The sequence below is a fragment of the Dipodomys merriami genome, unplaced genomic scaffold (genome assembly GCF_024711535.1).
Source record: "Dipodomys merriami isolate MVZ:Mamm:240054 unplaced genomic scaffold, mDipMer1.0.p SCAF_90, whole genome shotgun sequence".
In the NCBI taxonomy this organism is placed as follows: Eukaryota; Metazoa; Chordata; class Mammalia; order Rodentia; family Heteromyidae; genus Dipodomys; species Dipodomys merriami.
In genome coordinates, this window is record NW_027206513.1 from 924,911 (window position 1) to 947,442 (window position 22,532).

The 22,532-nt window shown below is 39.7% G+C and overlaps 1 protein-coding gene and 1 pseudogene across 1 annotated transcript in view; both read left to right on the forward strand.

Moving 5' to 3' along the window:
* Mrps5 (mitochondrial ribosomal protein S5) overlaps positions 1 to 22,532 on the forward strand; it is a 34,305-nt gene that overhangs the window by 3,941 nt on the left and 7,832 nt on the right. Inside the window, exons 3-11 of the mRNA XM_070013247.1 lie at positions 2,938 to 3,075; positions 7,012 to 7,137; positions 9,728 to 9,961; positions 10,785 to 10,819; positions 12,878 to 12,968; positions 15,969 to 16,015; positions 17,828 to 17,885; positions 18,175 to 18,237; positions 19,972 to 20,108. Coding sequence (XP_069869348.1) covers positions 2,938 to 3,075; positions 7,012 to 7,137; positions 9,728 to 9,961; positions 10,785 to 10,819; positions 12,878 to 12,968; positions 15,969 to 16,015; positions 17,828 to 17,885; positions 18,175 to 18,237; positions 19,972 to 20,108 — 929 coding nt within the window. The remainder of the gene's footprint in view (positions 1 to 2,937; positions 3,076 to 7,011; positions 7,138 to 9,727; positions 9,962 to 10,784; positions 10,820 to 12,877; positions 12,969 to 15,968; positions 16,016 to 17,827; positions 17,886 to 18,174; positions 18,238 to 19,971; positions 20,109 to 22,532) is intronic.
* Positions 4,345 to 5,043, forward strand: LOC138821172 (multifunctional methyltransferase subunit TRM112-like protein pseudogene; annotated as a pseudogene).

Here is a 22,532-nt window from a genome sequence, read left to right on the forward strand (position 1 = left end):
TTTCAGACTTTTTGTGTTTCCAGTCATAGTATGAAGTAGCCTTAAAAGACTTGCTGTTTAGGCTAATCCACACACCAGGTATTGTTTTGGGGGTGGGGATAGGGATGAGTGGTTGAGACAGGGTCTTGCTATGCAGCCCAGAGTCACCTCCTCTGCCTTAGTTTCTTAAATAGTAGTCTTACAGGCCACCTCACACTAGGTTTTATGTGGATAGTATCATTCTATTAAAATATAAAGTACATCTGAGAGGCTGAGTGACTTATTTAGTATGACAGAGTTAACAATGGCAGGACTATGAGTTTTCTGGATACTTGATACTTCCTTGCATGCAACACAGGCCTTCCAATGATAACGGTGCAAGGCCCTCTCTTCAGTTACTCTGCAGGAAGGGCAGAAGCTAACCCTTGCTGGACCCATGCTGTGTCAGCCAACCATTTAATTTTGCCTCTTCATGTGGTACTACATAGAATGAAATTGTAATCTCCTTGTGTCCTTAATGTTGCTGAACTCTGGAGTGCTGGTTCTTGTTTTGGTTATTCCCTTTGCTGTTGTTAGCCCTGCCTGTGAGATGCCTTGCTGTATAGGCCTTACGGAGGAGTGTGGCAGAGCTGGGCTCTTCCCTTTATCTATTAATTTGCTGGTTGGTCTAGTGATTCATTCCTAAGGGATTTATTGTGCCCTTTACTATCACACTGACAGCATCTCCATCCTGAGCTAGTGTGGGGCCTGGAGAAAGCTCTGCATGGAAGCACATTGGCTGTTGCAGTGACACAAGAGTCTGCTCCACCTCTTCCTACATCTAAGCCAAGTGTAAACGTCACTCACCAGAGCCAGCCTTCACTTCCTCATCTATACAATTCTTTTCTTTTCTTTTCTTTTCTTTTCTCTCTCTCTCTCTCTCTCTTTCTTTCTTTCTTTCTTTCTTTCTTTCTTTCTTTCTTTCTTTCTTTCTTTTTCTTTTTTTTTTTTTTTTTTGCTGGTCCTGGGGCTTAAACTCAGGGCCTGGGTTCTGAGCCTCTCTGTGCTCAAGGCTAGCTTTCTACCACTTGAGCCACAATGCCACTTCCAGCTTTTTCTGTTTATGTAGTACTGAGGAATTGAACCCAGGGCTTCATGCATGCTGGGCAAGCACTCTACCACTAAGCCACATTCCCAGCCCTAAAGTTATTTTCTAAAATATTAAACTTCCAAGGATACTAAAAGGCTTATAGTTTAAAGTTAGTTCCCCAATTTATTTATTTTTTCTTTTTTTTGGGTCTGGTCCTGGGGCCTGAACTCTGGGCCTGGGTGCTGTCCTTCAGCTCTTCAGCTCAAGGCTAGCGCTCTACCACTTGAGCCACAGTGCCACTTCCAGCTTTTTTCTTGTTGCTTATGTGGTGCTAAGGAATCGAACCTAGGGCCTCAGGCATGCAAGGCAAGCGCTCTACCACTGAGCCACCTTCCCAGCCCCCCTACCCCCCCCCATTTCTTTATTTGTATGCCATTAACTGGGGTTTGAATTCAGGACCTTGAGCTCTCACTTTACTTGCTTGTTCACAACTGGTACTCTACCATTTGAATTATCCTTCCAGTCAGGATTTTTAAAAATTGGGAATGGAGTCTTTTTTTCCTCCTAGGCTGGCTTTGAACCTTAATCCCTTAGATCTTAGCCTTCTAAAGCTAGGATTATAGGTGTGAGCCACTGGTACCCTCCTTAATTCCCTTTCTTACTTCTTCCCATTGTCCAGTGACACTTTGAATTATTTTGCTTTCATCTGGTTGTATTTTTCAATAAGTTGTGGCTATTGTTCTTTTATATGTTGTTTTGCTCATTGAAGATTTTGCTCATGTTCAAAAACATAAGGATACAAGGAGATTTCAGTTACATTCTGTATAGTCCACATGGAGAGCCACTATCACATGCTTTTCCCTACTTTCTCCCAACATACTTATAAGCATAGTTTGATTGAGTCTTTGAATCTTTGGGCATTGTATAATACATACATACATACATATATATATATATATATATATATATATGTATATATATAAAATGGAGCTTGAACTCAGCATGGGTACTGTCTCTTAGCTTTTGTGTTCAAGGTTGGCACTCTGCCACTTGAACAACACTTCCATTTACAGTCTTTTGGTGGTTAATTGGATATAAACTGCTCATGAACTTTCCTGCTCAGGCTGGCTTTGAACTGCTATCCTCATGTCTCAGCCTCCTGAGTAGCTACGATCACAGATTTGAGCCACCAGCACCCAGCAGTTTCCTTGTGCTTTGAAAAAAGGGTACTGAACGTGTTACTGCACCTCTCTTTCCCAAGCAACTTATTCACATATCCTTCCACATCAACATATTGCTTTGCTACATGCAACTGGGGGCAATGTTTGGCAGAGAAGACTGTTGAACTTGGGTAATACAAGGCAGAAAACATGTATGGATAGATGTGTTCTTCCTCCTCCTCCACTACCCCCCACCCTTCTTTTGTGTCAGTCCAGGAGCTTGAACTTGGGGTGTGGGTGCTGTCCTTGAGCTTTTTTGCCAAGACTAGCACTCTACCACTTGAGCTACAACTCCACTTCCAGCTTTTTGGTGGTTAATTGGATATGTGTCTCATGAACTTTCCTGCCTAGTTGGCTTCAAGCCAAGATCCTTAGTTCTCAGCCTCCCGAGTAGCTAGAATCATAGGAGTGAGCCACCAGTACCTGTCCCTCTGCTTCTTTCTTTAAAGAACTACATCTGTTGTGTGGATGAACTGTACTTTTTCTAATTAGATGGGCATTGAAGTAGTTACTAGTTAAGCTTTTTTTTTAAAAGAAGACTTTCTAAAGTATTCTTAAAAAGTCAGGATTTTAGTGACTCGTGTTTATTAACAATGATTTTGTGGTGCTGACAGTGCTTCTCTATGGTCATGGAGGAGCTAACGCAGTTTTATTCTATCTGCTTTATAGGCCCTTGGTCATCATGGGGAACCAGAGACAACCATCAGTTCAGCAGCTTGAGCTATGCGCTGCAGACACAATGTTGTATTTCTTCTCGCAGTAACTCCATCGGCTACCAGTATAGACCCTACAGTTTCTTCACTAAGTGTATGTAACAAAGTTACCAATTTCTTACCTCATGTAACTGGAAAAATGAAGGGTGTATTTGTGTCACAGTTTTTTTTTAAATGAATTAGCATTTTAGTGACTAGAATATGATATATTGTAAAAGAACTTAATTCAAATGGCAGTCATTAAAAAATGTTCATTAATAATATTTGAAATATGGAGAAAAGTTTGCAATGTATCAAGCAAACAAAACAAGCAAACAAAATTGTGCATATAGTATCTCAATTAAAAATAAAACACTACACTCAGATGATCTAACAGTGATAGGATAATGATTCCTTTTTTTGGTCAGTCATGGGGCTTGAATTCTGAGCCTGGGTGCTGTCTGTCCCTCAGTTCTTTAGCCCAATGCTAGCATTCTGCCACTTGGACCACAGTGCCACTTCCAGTTTTCTGGTGGTTAATTGGAGATAAGAGTCTCACAGACTTTCCTGCCTGGGCTGGCTTTGAACTACAATCCTCAGATCTCAGTCTCCTGAGTAGCTAAGGATTACAGGCATGAGCCACTGGTGCCCACCAATGATTACTTTTTATGTTGTCTATTTTTCATATTAAAAAAAGAATCTGAAAACAGATTAAACAATTTCAGTAGTATAATGGCATCCAGAAGTGTATAAATTGCAATCTTTCAAAACGTGGTTAGGAATTCTATTTTTTTCTTTCAATATGTATAAATAGAGCTAAATTCTTTTGTTGTTGTTTGTTGTTGAGCTTGAATGCAGGGACTGGGTGCTGTCCCTGAGCTCTTTTGCTTAAGGCTATTGTTTTTGTACCTTGAGTCAGAGCTCTACTTCTGGTTTTTGGTGGTTAATGGGAGATGAGAATCTCACAGATTTTTTTTTGCTTCCAAGGCTGGCTTTGAACAGTGATCCTCAGATCTCAGCCTCCTAAGTAGCTAGGATTATAGGCGTGAGCCACCAGAGCCTGGCTAGAGCTAAATTCTTAATTCTGTCTTCTACTTTTTTGGCTTAGTGTGAGATTCCTTTTAAAACTGAATCCTACTTTTAGTCTTACTAGATGATTTATTGATTCTTATTCTGTGTGAAGGAAAACTAGTTGACTGACCTCCTAGTGTGTGTGCCTCATTTTAAGGGGACTTCAGTGGTGAAGGGCAACAGTCAAGTCCTAGAGTTCACTTTGAAGTTGTGCTTTATTTTGAACTTGTAGGTCTTCCATGTGAATTAGTGACATATATCAGCCTCAGGTTTGAGGTTCAGCTTTTCTTCTCAGCCTTACTTCTCATCAGGAATGTGCAAAGCATTCTATGATGTGGAGCTCACATTTTCAGCTTCACTCATGAAGATTTGTGGTAATGTATGTGAATATCTTGAAAAGGAGTATTAGATACATATAAATTGTACACATTTATATACATTTAAAAATATTACAAATCCAAGTCATTTTTCCTTCTCCGTTTTCTCTTCTCTTTGAAGAATCAAGGATGAGGCCTTTTAGGAAGCAAGCAGATAGAACTTTTAAACCAGAAAGTTCATAAAAGGTGAATACAAATATTCATTTGTCTTCTAGAATGTTTAGTATTTCAGGTATGTAATATGTAATAGGTTTTTGACTAGGACCACATTTGTGTGGCTCTGACTGTTTATTAAATAAGTTAGCAGTGTACCCATAATCTCCTGACCTCACATGTGCAAGGGTGGGGCCCTGTGGCTTCCTCCTGCGCCTCAGGCCACTGAGGTCCGCATCAATCCTGTAGAGTTCAACCCCGACTTACCTAAGGTGGATTGGGGGCTTCTGGAGGCGGCCAATATGTTACAGCTGGATGAGGTCCCCACTAAGCTGGTTGAGGGTATTAATGCGATGAGGTGTTTCTAAGGAAGATGCACTGTGTGTTGCTGGAAGTGGACATTCTGGAGGGCACCCTGCAATGCCCAGAGTCTGGCGCAGGATCCCAACATGCTGCTGAATGATGAAGATACTGAGAAGTAAACATGCCAGCCACATAGTATGACATTCTGTGGCCATGTGTATCTTTTTTTTCTTTTCTTCTTTCTTTCTTTCCTTCCTTCCTTCCCTCTCTCTCTCTCTCTCTGTCTCTCTCTCTCCCTTCCTTCCTTCCTTCCTTCCTTCCTTCCTTCCTTCCTTCCTTCCTTCCTTCCTTCCTTCCTTCCTTCCTTTCTTTCTTTCTTTCTTTCTTTCTTTCTTTAATGTATATTGTATTTTTACTAGTTGAGCCCCAATCTTGACCCATTAACACATGGGACACACACTTCTATAAGTATACACACACACACACACACACACACACACACACACACACATACACATATACTATATATATGTATGTATGTATATACTATATGTATACTATATATGCTATATATACATAGTATATATATATACTATATGTATACTATATATGCTTTATATACATAGTATATATATATACTATATATATATTTCTCATTAAGGTTCAAAGCAACAAAAAAAAGTTGGCAATGGAATAAATCTGGTAGTAAAATACTTGGTGACATTATAAAAGGCTGGAAATCTGAAGGAATGCAGAATTTTAAGTCTCATAAGTAATGTGACTGCACTGAAATCCAGTAATAATAGTAAAGAATTTAAATATTCTACAAGAGTGGAGAGGATAAAATATTGGTTGAAATGTGTGATGGAAATAGGTTTCTTGCTCCTAAAAATGAATGGATGGAAATAAATCAGTGTTAATCTGTTAATAGATTAAAAGGAGAAGACCTGTTTGCCATTTTCTCTTTAGCTCCACTGAAGAAGACTTGGTAGCTTTCCCAGGTTTTCATCCTGAATAAAACCTGTTGGTCTCTTGAAAAAAACAAAAAGATAGGACCTCTCTCATTTCCCTCTCTGTCTCTGTCTCTCTGTCTCTCTCTGCCTCTCTCTGTTTCTGTCTCTGTCTCTCTGTCTGTCTATCTCTCTCAATCACACACACACACATAAATGTTAGCTATGAAACACCCAAATATTCATTCTTTCCTAGGTATTGGTTAGACTTTAGCTGGAGTTAAAGATAAAGTGGAACATCTCATTTTCAAAACAGATGGTCAGGGGCCAATTTGAAGATTTATGAGTTTACACTGAAATGTTTATTCTTGTTTACACTAAAAATCTTGAATTTAAGAAGGATAACTAAGTTGGGTGCTGGTGGTTTATAACTGTAATGCTAGCTACTCAGGAGGCTGAAATCTGAGGATTGCAGTTCAAAGCAACCTGGGCAAGAAAATCTGGAGACATCTCCAATTAACCAGCAAAAAGCCAGAAATGGAGGTAGGGCTGAAATGGTAGAGAACCAGCCTTGAGCAAAGGGACAAGGCCCAGATTTGAATTCAAACATTAATTACTGGTACACATACAAAAAAGTATATTGTTTATTTCAGTGATTATCATAGAAGCAAGAGGACAGGAGAAGGCCTAAATCATAGTTGATGAAATGTCCTGATAAGTAAAGGAGATTTAAATGTTACTTGTGGGGGAAAGTAATAGGCCTGTCTTTTTTTTTTTTTGTCGGTCATAGGCTTGAACTCTGGGTTTAGGTGCTGTCCCTGTGCTCTTCATCTCAAGGTGAGCGCTCTACCACTTGAGCCACAGCACCACTTCCAGTTTTCTAGTGGTTTTGGAGATAAGAGTCTCACGGACTTTCCTGCCCAGGCTGGCTTTAAATCACGATCCTCAGATCTCAGCCTCCTGAGTAGCTAGGATTACAGGCGTGAGTCACTGGTGCCTGGCTTAGGTCTGTCTTTTCTTGGGCTTTCCACATGTAATTATGTGCCAAGGATGATTTTATTTTGCTCTCACTACCTTGGTGCAGGAGCTGACCTCTCTGGCCTTTTTAAGCTCAGTAGGAGACAATAGTACTGTAATTGCTCAAAAAACACATAATTAAAAGCAACAGACAAACTCAGGACACCTGTTTAATTTCAGTAACGGCAGATGAGCTATGGAAGGGTGCTTTAGCAGAGACCGGTGCTGGAGCAAGAAAAGGAAGAGGCAAAAGAACTAAGAGAAAGAGAAGAAAGGATTTGAACAGGGGTCAGATCATCGGAGAAGGTAAACTTATTTATGAAGACAGCGAATATGGTTATAAAGTGTTTTTCCCCCAGATTTTGTATGAACTAGGAACATTAAAACATTTCTCATGGAGGGCAGGATCTCACTAATGATCCATGGTTTTAGAGGCATTTCCCCAGGTCTTCAGGGAAATTCTAGAGGAAATTCTAGAGAAAGAGATACATTCAACCAGTTGCTTATTCAAGAAGCATTAGGTATCCTTGCATGGCAGTCCTTGCACTCTAAGAACTTAAAACTCAGTGGTAGGAGAATGGAGTAAGTGGAGAACTGGCAAATTATTTCTGCAAAGAAAAGATGGTGGTTATTTTCAGCTTTGAGAGCTACACGATTTGTTGTAAGAGCTCAGTCCTGTTCTTGTAACATATATACAGTGCATAATTGAATGGGCATACCTGTATTTTTCTATTCTTTGTAAGTTATTATTTTTGTTTGTGTTTGTACTGGTGCTTGAGCTCAGGGCCTTTGCTCTTGCTTGGCTTTCTTGCTCAAGGCTGATGCTCTACCATTGAGTCATGCCTCTAGCCCTATAATTGTTTTAATCAAACCTCATTACAAAAGTAAGTAGTAGGCTGTATTTGGTCTCTGGGCCTTTCTTTGCTGATTCCTAGAATATATATTGTTTGTATTTGTGCATTTTTTTGTCTCTTTTTTTTTTTTGGATCCGGTCGTGGGGCCTGAACTCTGGGCCTGGGGCGCTGTCCCTCAGCTCTTGAGCTCAAGGCTAGTGCTCTACCACTTGAGCCACAGTGCCACTTCTGGCTTTTTTTTTTGTTTTGCTTATGTGGTGCTGAGGAATCGAACCCAGAGCCTCATGTATGCAAGACAAGCGTTCTACCATTGAGCCACCTTCCCAGTCCTTTTTTGTTGTTTTTTACTGGAGTTTAAACTCAGGGCTTTATACTTGCTAAACTGGTGTTCTACTACTTGAATCATGCTTTTAGCTCTGGTTTTTACTGGTTATTTTGGAGATGGCGTCTAACAGACTTTTCTGCCTGGGCTGGTCTTGTATTATCTTCAGAACTCAGCCTCCTGGGAAGCTAGGATTATTGATGTGAATCACTGATGCCTGGCTATGTGTGCTTTTTATCAAGAATGAAAATTGTGTGCTTGTATCAGCTCATTTCAGAAATAAAACATCTTGTACTATATCTTGTACTATATAGTCTTTTTTTTCAGTACTTAACTTGCTAGATATGTATTTTGCTGCTTGAGCATCTCTATTAGCCCTTTTTCTGTTGATTATTTTCAAGATAGGTTTCACTTTATAACCAGGCTTAGACTATGATCCCTCTATTTGTGATTCTCTATGTTGCTGAAATGAATGATGTACCACTGTGCCAACCATTGTGCTTCTACCCAAGTTGGGATGACAAGTGGCACCACATGTCCAGCCAACCCTCCCCCTCCCCCAGACTGGCTCTAACTGTGATCCTAAGATCGTTGCCTCTCAAGTAGCTAGGTTTTAAGTAGCTTTCTTGTATCTTATATTTTGTTTATTTGTGTTTTTCTTTTTTGAGATGGCCTTTGCTATATTACCCAAGCTGGTCTTTCATATTTGTAAACTCAAATGATCCTTCTGCCCTAGCCTCCCTCATAGCTGGGACTACAGGAATGAATCACCATGCCTTGCTAACATTTACTTTCTATTTCTTTAAGTTCATATATATATACACATATATCTATGTGTATATACATATATATACATATATATATATAGTTAAAAATGTAAGAATTATAGAGAAAGCTGAAATCCACTTTATGCTTTTTTTTTTTTTTTTGGTCAGTCATGGGTCCTGAACTCCGCCTGGGTACTGTTCTTCAGCTCCTTAGCTCAAGGCTAGCGCTCTACCACTTGAGCCATAGCGCCACTTCTGGCTTTTTCTGCTTATGTGGTGCTGAGGAACCGAACCCAGGACCTCATGCATGTAAGGCAAGCACTCTACCACTGAGCCACCTTCCCAGCCCCAACTTTGTACATTTTTTTATTACCCCCAGGCCCATTGTCTTCCCTGGGAAAACCACTACTCTCATTTTGGTATGTTTCTTTTAGTGTTTTTAAAAATGCCTTTATATGAATGCCTTAAAAAACATACATTTTATTTTATCTAAAGATAATTATACCATATGGTGTATTTTTCTTACAACTTAGTTTGTCAGTCAATAAGAGGTCTTGGAAATTAGTTCATATCAGAACTGTAGGAGGTGACCTGTTTTGATTCCAGGCAGACTATTACATATATTGAATGTGAGCCATTCTACTTATTGCTGGTCATTGAGACTGCTAGCACTGTTTGCTTTTGTTGATAACATTTTAGTGGACTTCTTGTCCAGGCATGCTTATGCCTTGTACCTATATGGGAGTCACAGGTAATAATGTGAACTGGAATTACTAGCTTGTAGGTAAATATATTTGCAATTTTGATAGTATTAGGTGATCTATAAGTGACCATTTTAGCTTATGTTCCCACTAAAAGCATGTTGATATCTGTACATGCATTTACTGGGAATTCTAATACTTGAAAATGAATGCTTTTTAAAGATTGTATTACTTATATTTTTAAACCTTCAGGACATTATGGTTTCCTCTGGCCTGGTCTGAATGTTCCTCTTATGAAAAATGGAGCAGTACAGACCATTACCCAAAGAAGCAAGGAAGAACAGGAGAAGGTAGAAGCTAACATGTTTCAACAGAGAGAAGAGTGGGACCGGAAGAGGAAGATGAAAGTAAAACGGGATCGAGGCTGGAGTGGAAACACGTGGGGAGGCGTCAGTCTTGGTCCCCCTGATCCTGGTCCTGAAGGAGGTAGCAGAGTACTGGTTCTATTTGTCTGTGGAAAAGGGGGATTTTAGTTCTAGAATGTGTTTTGAAATTATTCTATTTGCTTGTTTAGATGGCTTCTTCAAAAAAAGGATTTGTGCATTTTTTCTAACATCACATTATTACCCAAATTATATTCTATGGAACAACAGAGGCATATTAAAACAAAAAAAAGTGTCTCTCTAACAAGATAAAAATTTTATATAAGAAATTAAAAAAAATATGAAAAGTATTTGAAAAATGGCTCCTTGAGCCAAGAGACAGTGAACTAAAAGTATGTAGAAGGCCATGAAGCAGCCGAGAGGACGTGATGGAATTGGAAACTGGACTTTGAGTGGCTTGAGTATGAATTGTGCTTTGACTTAAGTCCAGCAGCACCCAGTGTGAACAGGTAGTTGTACAGATTCAGGCTTGGGAATGGGAGGGAGAGAAAAGGGTGAGGGAATTTGGGACATTCCCAAGATCTTGTAGCAATGATGGGCTTGAGTATCTTGGTCAATAGGGAGAATCTGTGAAGATGGGAGGGGATCAGGTGGGACAACAGTGATTGGGGGCCTGGTAGTGCTGGGGAGCTTCAGGATCCTTGTGCTGGGGTTTGATGAGTGAGGGAGCTGGTGAGGGGAAGGATGAGTGACCCAGCCATGGATTCAGAACACTCTCTGTTCAAGATGTTAGAGTGGACATGTCCTTGAGAGTGGCCCCAAAGACCTTTCTAATTTAAAAGTCTTGGACACCACCTGTGTTGAAAAATGCTTTCATACATTTAGTACAGACATGTTTATCTGTGTGCTTGTTTCTTTCCTTCTAGAAACGTATGATGATTTTGAAACCAGGGTACTTGAGGTAGGCATGCTGAGTTAAATACCCAGTTAATCTTTGGAGTGGGTGGAGTTGGGGCAGAACAACAGGACCTGGGAGGAAAAGTCTTTATGATAATTTCTCTGATGCTGAACTACATAAGGAAATAATGAAACTTTAACTTCATTTACTTGAGAGCATGCTTTTAATTCTAGCACTCAGGAAGATAGGAGGATTGGAAGTTCAAGGTCAGCCTGAGCTATATACAGAGACAGTGTCACCAAAAAAAAAAAAAAAAAAGGAAAAGAGAAAAATTTACTAACTCTCCTAACTGCTACTATTTTTTTTTTTTTAGGACTACCAAATTGAATTTTAAACAAGGCAACTTCTGTGGCATAGTTAATAAAATATGGAGATTGTGTTTAAATTTTCTTCCTCCTGAAACCAAAGGAGCATTAACAATCTGTCATTGAGTTATATACAGCTGAATCTAACACTGAAGTCAGAGCAGAGATGGGGCAGAGCAGGGGCCAGGGGTGGATAGCTTAGGGTTGAGTGGCTATCCAGTTTTGCTGAAGAGATGGCCTCTGGGCTGCTCACACAAGCCCTTGAAACTGAATCCTGTATGAAGTAAACTTCAGGTCCCCTTTCTAGGACATCCTCTAAAATAGTCAATATCCCTTTTATTTGACACTACCTATCTAATCTATTAGCATGTAGAATAATGGTTGGTTGAATTTGTGATGAAGCCTCTTTGAGCATGTGTATTATTTCTTCTGTCAGTTGCTGTATAGATTTTAGAGTATGTTCACAAGTATTTTAGGTTAAGTTCTTAGTTTATAGTTGTTTTTTGTTTGTTTGTTTGTTTTTTGTTGGTTGTGGGACTTGAACTCTGGGCCTGGGCACTGTCCCTCAGCTTTTCAGCTCAAGGCGAGTGCTCTACCACTTGAGCCACAGCACCCACTTCTGGCTTTTCTGTGTATGTTGTGCTGAGGAATTGAACCCGGGCCTCATGCATGCGAGGCAAGCATTCTACCACAGAGACACTTTCCCAGCCCAGCTTACAGTTTTTGAAAGCTAATCTGTTTGAAAAGTTCTTGTGCATGTAGGTAGTTTTCTGTAAGATTATTCACCAGAGTGGACTCATTTCCCTTTTTCTTTCACATATATTCTTTTTAATTAATTTTTTATTCTGGTCCTGAGGCTTGAACTCTAGGCCTTGGCACTATCCCTGAGCTTTTGTGCTCAAGGCTAGCACTCTACCACTTGAACCACAGCTCCTCTTCTGGCTTTTTCAGGTAAATTAGAGATAAGAGTCACAGACTATTCTGCCCGGGCTGGCCCTTTTCCTTTTATAGGAAAGGGATACCATGGTCAAAGAAGCAACTGCCGCATAAACCATTTAGTTATCAGTTCATAGTTTTGGCCTTTAAAATGGGCTCCAAACAAAAATCTACAGGTTTTCTTGAAGTTCATAAAAAGCAGATGTTTGCAGATTTTCTGTTTTCTATTAAGTAGTCCTCAGCATAAGAGATCAGTCCTGTACAGTTATTTCTATATGCTGTATTTCATCTTTTCTAAGTTATTGTAGCATCGCTGGTATTGGAATGTATCTTGTAACCATTCCAGTGTAATCCCTTACTTCTTCCTTTCCTGTGGTATATTTATTAAGATAGGCTATATAGCATTGTATAGTGTCACATTCCTTTAACTATTATCACAGGATTGGAGGTATGACTCAGGTGATAGAATAGTAGCCATGAGCAAGCAAGTCCAGCAAGTACATGGACTTGAGTTGAAGCCCTCATTCCGTCTAAAACTTTCCCCACCAACCCCCCCCCATTATTATAGTTGAATCCTGTAATAACTTTGACACAGAATAGGGAAGCCGTATTTCCATTCTCTTCCTGAGAAAACAGTGAAGGTGGTAGTTGTATTGGAAGGAAGTTGTTTATGCCTGAAGAATAAGAGAGGGAGCATGCCTAGGAGGGGAGCATGCCATGCATCATGTACACGTGTGAGGGAGATAGGCAGGTCCTACTTAGACCTCTACTTTGGAATTATCTTGAGGAATATTACTGATAAGATGTTTTTGTCTTTTAGGTAAAAAATGTCTTCAATATGACAGCGAAGGAAGGCAGAAAGAAATCAGTCCGTGTCCTGGTTGTTGTAGGGAATGGAAAAGGAGCTGCAGGTAAATGGGGTGTGGAACCACACATGGTGGTGGTGGAGCCAAAGCCTGGCCTGCTGCTTAAATCCATAGTAGTTGGGCCCTTCAGATAGAAAGACTAGTACTGCCTTTATTTTTCCTCTGAGGACAGTGGAGACTTTGAAAAGCTTAAGATGTATAATCAGAGTTTAGAGGGAAAAACATTATGTGCATGTGCAGTAGGGTCACAAAATAGTTACAAAAATAGTATATATACAATGTACTATTGAATAGTGAACTTATACAATAATGCTAAAAGTACTTAATATAATAATACTAAGCTGGGTGCTGGTGGCTCACACCTGTAATCCTAGCTACTCAGGAGGCTGAGATCTGAGGTTCAAAGCCAGCCTGAGCAGGAAAAGGCTGTGAGACTCTTATCTCCAATAAACCACTAGAAAAACCGGAAGTGGCACTGTGGCTCAAGTGGTAGAGAGCTGGCCTTGAGCTGAAGAGCACAGGGACAGCGCCCAGGCCCAGAGTTCAAGCCTCGCTACCGACAAAATAAATAAAATAAAATAAAATAAAAAACATATATAATACTGATAAAATTTTTAGGGAGGAGTGTTATTTACTTACTTATTGGGGTTTGAAGTTAGGGTCTTGTGCTTGTTAAGAAGGCACTCTACCACTTAAAACATCTTCATCCCATTTTTGTCCTAGTGGATAAGATTTTGAATTTTTGCCTTGGGATTGCTTTGGACTGTGATTTACCTACCTCTGTGCCCCATACCTGGCTTGTATGAGATGAGGTTTCACTAAATTTTTATCTAGGCTGTCTTCAAATTACAAGGCTTCCCAGTAGCTGGCATTAGAGATATGTGTTGCCATACCTGGCCCAATTAGTTTTGCTTATTATTTAAACGTTATTCTTTATGCTATTCTGTAAAACTTCCATAGTAAACATTTGTTTTTGAAATGCCTTCCATAAATGTTGAAGGAAAAGAAAAGTAGAAAGCTGCTAGCTAGTCCTAAATAAAAATGATACATATAGTACATTGCTGTAACAAATCACATTTAACAGTAACGTTTGTATCTTTTCAAAAATTTACATTCATATTATCACAAAAGGATCATATTACAGTCATGAGTTTGTACTAGTTTTTCTTGTTTAGTGTTTTACTCAGGTTTTATATTTACATAGATTTCTCTTCATTCTTTATACTGGTTACGTAGTGTTTCATTATATGGATAAACATGATTTTTATTATCTTTTCCTTATTGCTAAATATGTTGAAGCCAAAGTTTTATTGCTAATAAAAAACTGAGCTTCTCAGAGTTCAAGCCCCACGACCGACAAAAGAGCCATAGGGGAAATTTATGTTTTATTTTGTTTTTTTGACCACAAGTATGTTTGAACCCAGGGCCTAGTGCTTGCCCAGTAGATTCCATACCACATTAGACACACCCCCAGATACAACAAGGGGCGTTCCTTGCAGTGCATTTGAAATTGCTGCCCCAGTACATTTACATGTTCATCAGTTTTTCCTGGGTTCATGTTCCTCTACACCATCATCTCCTTGCTCAGGATAGTATATAAATTTTTCTAATCATTAATATGATATGCAAAACTTAGCTCTTAATTTTGATTTGTGTTTCTGTAATTATGAGGGTGTGGACACTATTTTATATGCTATTAGCCATTGTTATTTCCTCTTTGAGAGCTGTTACTCAGCAAAGTTTTTGGGTTTTTTTTGATGTGATCCTGAGACTTGAACTCGGGTTCTGGGCACTGTCCCTGTTGTACTCAAGTCTGCCAATCTACCACTTTCCACTTCTTGCTTTTTGGCAGTTAATTGGAGATTAGCGTCTCAAAGACTTTCCTGCCTGGGCTGTCTTCAAACTTCAGTCCTCAGATTTCAGCTTCCTGAGTAGCTAGGATTTAGGTGTGAGCCACTTAGAATATTGTTAAGTGGCATGAGCCTTTTCTAAGTTAAAGACATGTTAGCTCTTGTCTAGCAGACATTTTGACTTCATTTTTAATGTTCTTTACCTAGAAGTTTCAGTCATTTATGTAGCAAATTAATTCTGATTTTATGTTTAACTTAGCCTCCAGTTGATGATTATTAATTAGCTCATTTACATTTTCCCTAGTGCTAGCATGATTTAAACTAGGGTGGAATTCAATCTCTTGCATATGTCATGTTTACACTTGATACATTCCTGTGTAGAATTTAAAAACTAAGTGTAATCATCAAATTCAGTATTAAATGATGACAAGTGATGTGCTTATTTCTGTATCTTGTAGTGAGCCTCATTTCCAGCACTCACCACTCACAGAGCTATTATCTTTTATTTCCTGGTTAGACTCCACTTCAAATTTCTAGTGAAATCATGACTTTAAAGCAATGTACTTTTGTTGTTGGTGGTGGTAGTGGTTGTAAGGCTTGAACTTAGGGCCTGGGTGCTATCACTGAGCTCTTTTGCTCAAGGCTAGCACTCTTACACTTTGAGCCACAGCTCCACTTCCATTTTTCTGCCTGGGGTGACTTTGAACTTCGATTCTCAGATCTCAGCCTCCTGAGTAGCCAGGGTTATAGGCATGAGTCACCAGTTCCCAACTTAAAATCATGTATTTTAATCTGTTTCACAAAGTGTCTAAAACATTTGCCTTATTGATTTGATCATATGTAATTTTTAAAGGTGAGTGTATTTCACTAGAGATATATAAAAGATAATGTTAAGAGTATAACTTTGAATCTCATAAATACATCCACATGTAAAATTTTTCAGAATGCTTTCAATTGACACACAAATCTCATCTTAACATTTGGCATTGGCTTGGACAGTGAGCTCTGTGGGCAAGAGAAATATAGAGGAATTACTGTAAGGGGAATACTGGGAATATAAGTTAAGGCTTATTATTTGAAATCAACATAAATAGCAATAAGGGAAAGGTTACAAGAATGTTTATCCATTCTATAGAACACTGTGTAACTGGTACAAAGAATTCCCCTTTTCATATTTTTGTCTTTTCTTCTCAAGGTTTTGCTGTTGGGAAAGCTGCTGATCGGACAGATGCTTTCAGGAAGGTATATACTTTGTTCACTTAGTAAAGAGATAATATGTGTGTTAGACACCATGGGAACCACCAAAAGAAAAAAGAAAAGAATATGTCCCAGAACCTTCTCATGACTCTTACTTGTCTCACACAAAGCCATTCTAAAGTGCCTCTGTTGTTACATCACTGATATCACACTAATGATTGCTTATCAAAATTACTGTTTTTTTCAGATTTTTTTGAATATTTTGTTATCTTTAAGTAATTGTACAAAGGAGTTGTCATTCACCAAAGTAGTTTATTAATGCAGTGCATCTTGATCAGCATTACCCCTTTCAACATTCTCACCCACCCCACCCAACCCACCCTTTCTGTCCCTCACTTACCTTTTTTTTAATTTATTTTTTTTCTTTGTAAGTTGTGAGGCTTGAACTCTGGGCCTGGGCGCTGTCCCTCAGCTCTTCAGCTCAAGGCAAGCACTCTACCACTTGGTTAATTGGAAATAAGAATTTCATGGACTTTCCTTCCTGGGCTGGCTTTGAACCATGATCTTCAGATCTCAGCCTCTTGAGTAGCTAGGATTACAGACATGAGCCACCAGAGCCTAGCCCTCACTGATCTTAATTTTAGCTTATGTATTGATTTTTTTTTTTGCCATTTAGCAAAGGTACAACACACAGGCCCTGATGAGTTCAAGCCCCATGATGGGCAAAAAAAAAAGTAGTTTATGTATGCAGTGCATCTTGATCTGTGTCATCCCTTCAACATCTATACCTCCCTTTGTTTGACCCACTCCTTCCCTTACATTTCTCAATTTGGTGTTATATACAATGAATTCTTGCTTGCTCCCCCTCCCCACCCCTTAGTTCTTCTACACTTCTCCCCTTGGCCCCATTTTTCCATCTGTTACACATTGGTTAACTCATTTGTAAACCCTTGCTTACAACCCAGTGTGTTTCCTTGTATATTATAGGCACATTCTAGCTACCACAAAGGAGGGGAACCATGCAACTTATGTTTCTCTGAGTCTGTCTTACTTCACTTAATATAATTTTTCTGTCATTCCATTTCCTTACAGATGGTACAGTATCATTCTTTCTGATGAATGAGTAGAATGAACTACAATTTTTTATAGGTGAAACTTTTTTTTAAAATAAGTTTTTATTGTGAAAATACTGTACAGAGGGGTTACAGTTACATGAGCAAGTTAATGAGTACATTTTTTATCAAGCATTGTTGCTTCCTCCTTTGTTTTTCCCCTACCATCCTTTCCATCTCCACAACAACACTCCCCCACCCGCGCTTAAATTGTAAAGTTTGTTTTTCAACATAGTGTCTTGTACATCTCATTGTTGCAGTGGGTCAACCTGTGTCCCTTTTTAAACAATTTGTTTTTTTTCCTTCCCCTCCCCAAATTATACCATAGGTGAAATTTTTTTTTATAAGAAAATATTTTGTAAAAGGTACTTTTGAAATCCAACAAGAAGCCAAGCATGATTACACACAACACAACTGTAATCGCAGTAGGCAGGAAGATTGTGAATTAAATGCCAGCCTGAGCTATTATAACAAATTTCAGTGAGCCTGCTATACATAATAAGGCCCTGTCTCAAAGACAAAACAAACTTGAAGGGTTGGGTGAGGTTAGGATAGATGAGAGGATGGAGATCATAGAAGGTATGACATGGATTGAATGCATTGTATCATAAATTCATGTGTTAAATTGAAACCCCTTTGTATAACTATTTAAAGAAAAAAAAATCCAACAGATTTTTTTTAATGTAGTAAGACATAACTAGCTCAACAGGAGATTTAAGAAAGTATGTTTCCTTCTTTTCTTTAGGCAAAGAACAGAGCAGTTCACTATTTGCATTTTGTAGAACGATATGAAGACCACACAAGTGAGTGTTGGGCTTTTCTTCTAAAATTTGCAGGATCATCCCCTTATAGTATGTCTGGCAATATATCTATCTCTGAGTATGTTAATGTTTCTCTGTTACTACATTCTTAAAAATGTATAAAGTGTAGGAACAAACAATCTGAGGAGGTTAGTACAATGAGGGAGATCAGAGTTTGTTGATCTTTGGCCAGTGTGTGTTGCTGTGCAGGGTGGTATGCACTGCTTTATGACTTTGCAAAGACATTAAAGCCACACACCTAATCCTGTTTGTGTTTGTTTTCATCCTCCAGTATTTCATGATATTTCACTAAGATTTAAAAGAACACACATCAAGATGAAGAAACAACCTAGAGGTAACACTTAGTATTTTTGTTCCCCTCCACAATTTTTGTTCCCCTTTACCTGAACTTACCTTGAAAACACTAGAACAGAAAGGCATAAGTTAGGTGTAAGAACAATGAGGCTTTTGCAGAAATAAATAATAGTCAAGCTGTACAAGCTTCTGTGAACACTGTATGTTCTAGAATAATTCTGGACAGGAAGAGCATGTTGGAAGTTGAGCACAGCAACTGAGAGGGTGGTTGAGTTTGGATGAGTGGGAATAATATTAGTTTCCCCTAGAGAATCCACATTGCCAGTATTTTCTGTTTTGATGGCATGTTGAGTTCCAGTTATTTTCTTTAATTTGGTGCTTGGATCAAACCAAGTTTTCCTGCATGCTAAGCACATGCTCTCTATCATTGAGCTTCATCCAAAGCCTCTTCATTGTAGTCTTGATTGACCAGGTTATGAGATATGAATGGATCAAGGCAGTGGGATGAAGAAATGTCGTTCCTGTCTTGTGGATGAGCAGACAGGCAGAGTTGGAGATGGAGCTGTGATAGCATAACCAGTGGACTCTGGGTGTAGGACTCTTACATATTTGGATCACATTTGGATTTACATTTCACCTGTTTTGTTTTTGTTTTTAAACCAGTCCTGGGGCTTGAACTCAGGGCCTGGGTACTGTCCCTGAGTTTCTTTTGCTCACAGCGAGCACTCGACCACTTGAGCCACAGCGTTACTTAGCTTTTTCTGTGTATGTGGTACCGAGGAATCGAACCCAGGGCCTCAGGCATGCTAGGCAAGCACTCTACCACTGAGCCACCTGTTTTATGTAAAACGTTAGAGTGTAAACTCAGGTCTTTTACTCTCCCTCATGCCCATTTGCATTGGATGGGTGCTGATCTAAGCTCTGGGGATACAGTATTGTGGTCATCACAGAATCTACCACATTCTATTGAAGGGGTATCCTTGAGTGCCTGAATTGCCATCTCAGCATTAGAGCTGGTGGGAGAGAGTGATGTTGTCAGAGAAGGACTCAGAAAAGGAACAATTTGAGTGAGACCTTGAAGGGGAGAATGAGTGAAGGTGGCAGGACTAGGCTATGGAAAATCCCAACTGTAAAATCCCCAAGATGGAAAAGCCAGTGGGAAAGAGAACATGTGTTTTCATGAGGGCAGCCAGATATGTAGGGTTCAGGGATGGAGGCCTTTGTAGGCTATGGAGTTTTTTATTTTATATTTTTTCATTTCAATTCAGAGAACAATTGGAAGTAAGGAGCTTTAACAGGGAACAAAGTGTTGGGTCTATGTGGAGAAGGGATTGCAGATTTACAGATGGATAAGAGTAGGGCAGATAGGAAGACACCCAAGACTTGGGTAGATGAATGAAGTGAGTAGCCAGGCCAAAAACCAGGCAAGAGTGGAAGGAAATGGACATCTCTGCTCAGTGTTCCTAAGCACAGGTTGCAGATATGTCCTTCTACTCTTGGTTAGCATGGGCATGGCATGTTGAGAGCCTTCAGGCAATGCCTGAAATTTTCATTAATAGCCTTGGTGTAGATATATCTACTCTGCCCTATAGGATTCCACTGACATAAGCATCATCTTGGAATTAAGCACATTAAGGGTCACCTGGTTGGGAAGTGGTGAAGCCAGAATGTTAATCCCTAAACCCAGGACCCTCATATTTATGAAAGCTAGGCGGTGAGTGATGCTTGTTGCAGGTGAGAAGGTGGGTGTTTTACTCAGTCTTCTTTTTACTAGGTTATGGCCTCCGCTGCCACAGGGCCATCATCACCATCTGCCGGCTCATTGGCATCAAGGACATGTATGCTAAGGTGTCTGGGTCCCTCAACATGCTCAACCTCACCCGAGGCCTCTTCCATGGGCTCACCCACCAGGTAACCCCTTCCCCGAGTCCAGAAGTGAGTGTGTGTGTGTGTGTGTGTGTGTGTGTGTGTGTGTGAGTGAGTGTGTGTGTGTGTGTGTGTGTGTGTCTGTCTGTCTGTCTGTCTGTCTGTCTGTCTGTCTGTCTGTATGTGTGTTTTAGTCCACAGTGTTCAGGGGCTACTTGAGGTAATGGCCATTATTTGCTGTCTGTGGCTGCATTAGATCAATCAGATCCATTGAGGAATTAATGAAAACCTTTGAACAAATACTTCAAGAGCTTTTGAAGTTAAAAGTCAGTATTTACTGTTTATATTTTAGTCTGAAAATAACATACTTCAGCTATACAGAAAGTAAGCTTTACAGAAAGTAAGGCAAAAGGAGAGAAAGTCCCTTTCTTAACAGTCCTTTCAGTGAGACCTGGGTAAGCAAGAGATGTACAGTCAGACTTGCTGTTTCCTGCATGGGAAACTTGTGCTTGCCCAATGAGTGGGGTCTGTGAACATGTAAGTGACTTTTCCTGGGGTTGCTGTCCATTTTGGCCCAGGCCTGGTACACTTACTCCACTCCACTCAAGGGAAGGGCTGTGATTGCAGGGCTTCTCCTGGCAGCCCTGAAACTTGATAGCAGGGAAGTCTTGCCCCTTAAGTGGATAGAGAGACATTGGAGATAGATGAGCAGAAAGGACAGCAGTTTCACTAGGCTTCAAGTGGCCGAATTCTGCTAGCTGAATAATCTGAAACAGGAAAATTATTTAAAAGAAAAAGAAGGCTTTAGATAAAAAATGTTTTTAAACAACTTATGTGTATGTTCATACTACCTAAAAAGAGCACTTTTACAATCACACCTACTGTTGGAGGATTCATTGTTTGATGTAACTAAACTGTTGGTTTTTTTTTTTTTTTTTAATTTTTTTTATTGTGGAGATACTATACAGAGGGTTACAGTTACATGAGTGAGGTAATGAGTACACTTCCACTTCCTCTTGAACATTGTTACCCCCTCCATTGTTTTCCCCCTACCATCCCCTCCCTCCCTCCCTTCCCCAAGGTTCTTTTTTTTTTTTTTTTTTTTGATCGTGATTAAGTGATTACTTAATTTCCGGAAATTCACAGTATTGTGGAATAATGATGCTCATTTAAAGTCACAAGCTCATTCTAACTTTCCTGGAGCAAATTGTCTATCACAGTCTGTAATATATAACGGTGCTCATATGTTATATACCATATATGTGATCAGCAGCATGGGGATATTTAGTAGTGGTTCAACCAGATGAGTGGGAGTTCTTTGTTTCTTAAGTCCTGTTAGTTTTGTCATATCACCTAACATTTTGGATTCATCATCCACTTATCAGGGAGACCATGTACTGTTTGTCTCTTCGTTCTTGGCTTACCTCGCTCAACATGATTCCTTCTAGCTCCATCCATTTCCCTGCAAATGCCATTATTTTGTCATTTCTAATGGCTGCATAATATTCCATTGTGTATAGATACCACAATTTTTGGATCCATTCATCTGTGGTGGGGCATCTAGGTTGTTTCCATATCCTAGCTATTGCGAACAGTGCTGCAATAAACATGGAGGTGCACGTGTCCTTGTATATTGGTTCCTGTTGTTCAGGGTAGATGCCTAGAAGTGGTATGACTGGGTCGTAAGGGAGGTCAATCTTTAGCTTTCTAAGGGCCCTCCAGACTGCTTTCCAAAGTGGTTGTATGAGTGTACATTCCCACCAGCAGTGTAATAGCGTTCCTCGTTCTCCACATCCCCTCCAGCATTTGTCGTTGGCTGATTTGTGGATGTGGGACATTCTGACTGGGGTAAGGTGGTATCTCAGGGTTGTCTTTATTTGCATTTCCTTCACCACCAGGGATGATGAACATTTCCTCATGTGTTTCTTTGCCATTTTTATTTCTTCATTTGAGAAGTCCCTCTTTAGTTCCCTTGCCCATTTAGTAATTGGTTTGTTGGGTTTGGGAGGGATTAGTTTCTTGAGTTCCCTGTATATACAGGATGTTAACCCCTTGTCTGATATATTGCTGGTAAATATTTTTTCCCAATTAGTTGGTTGTCTTTCTAGCTTGGTTGCGATAGCTTTATCTGTGCAGAAGTTTTTATTTTAAGGTAGTCCCATTTGTCGAGTCTCTCTCCAATTTGTTGTGACCCTGGGACTCTGTTCAGGAAGTTCCTTCCTGTGCCTATTAGTTCAAGTGTCTCTCCTACTCTGTCCTGCAGTAGTTTCAGAGATTCAGGTTTAATGTTAAGGTCTTTAATCCATTTTGAGTTGATGTTGGTGCATGGTGATAGGCTGGGGTCCACTTTTAGTTTTCTGCATGTGGCTGCCCAGTTTTCCCAGCACCAGCGGTTGAAGAGGCTGTGTTTCTTCCATTGTATGTCTTTGGCTCCTTTGTCGAATATCAGCTGGCTGTAGGCCTGTGGAT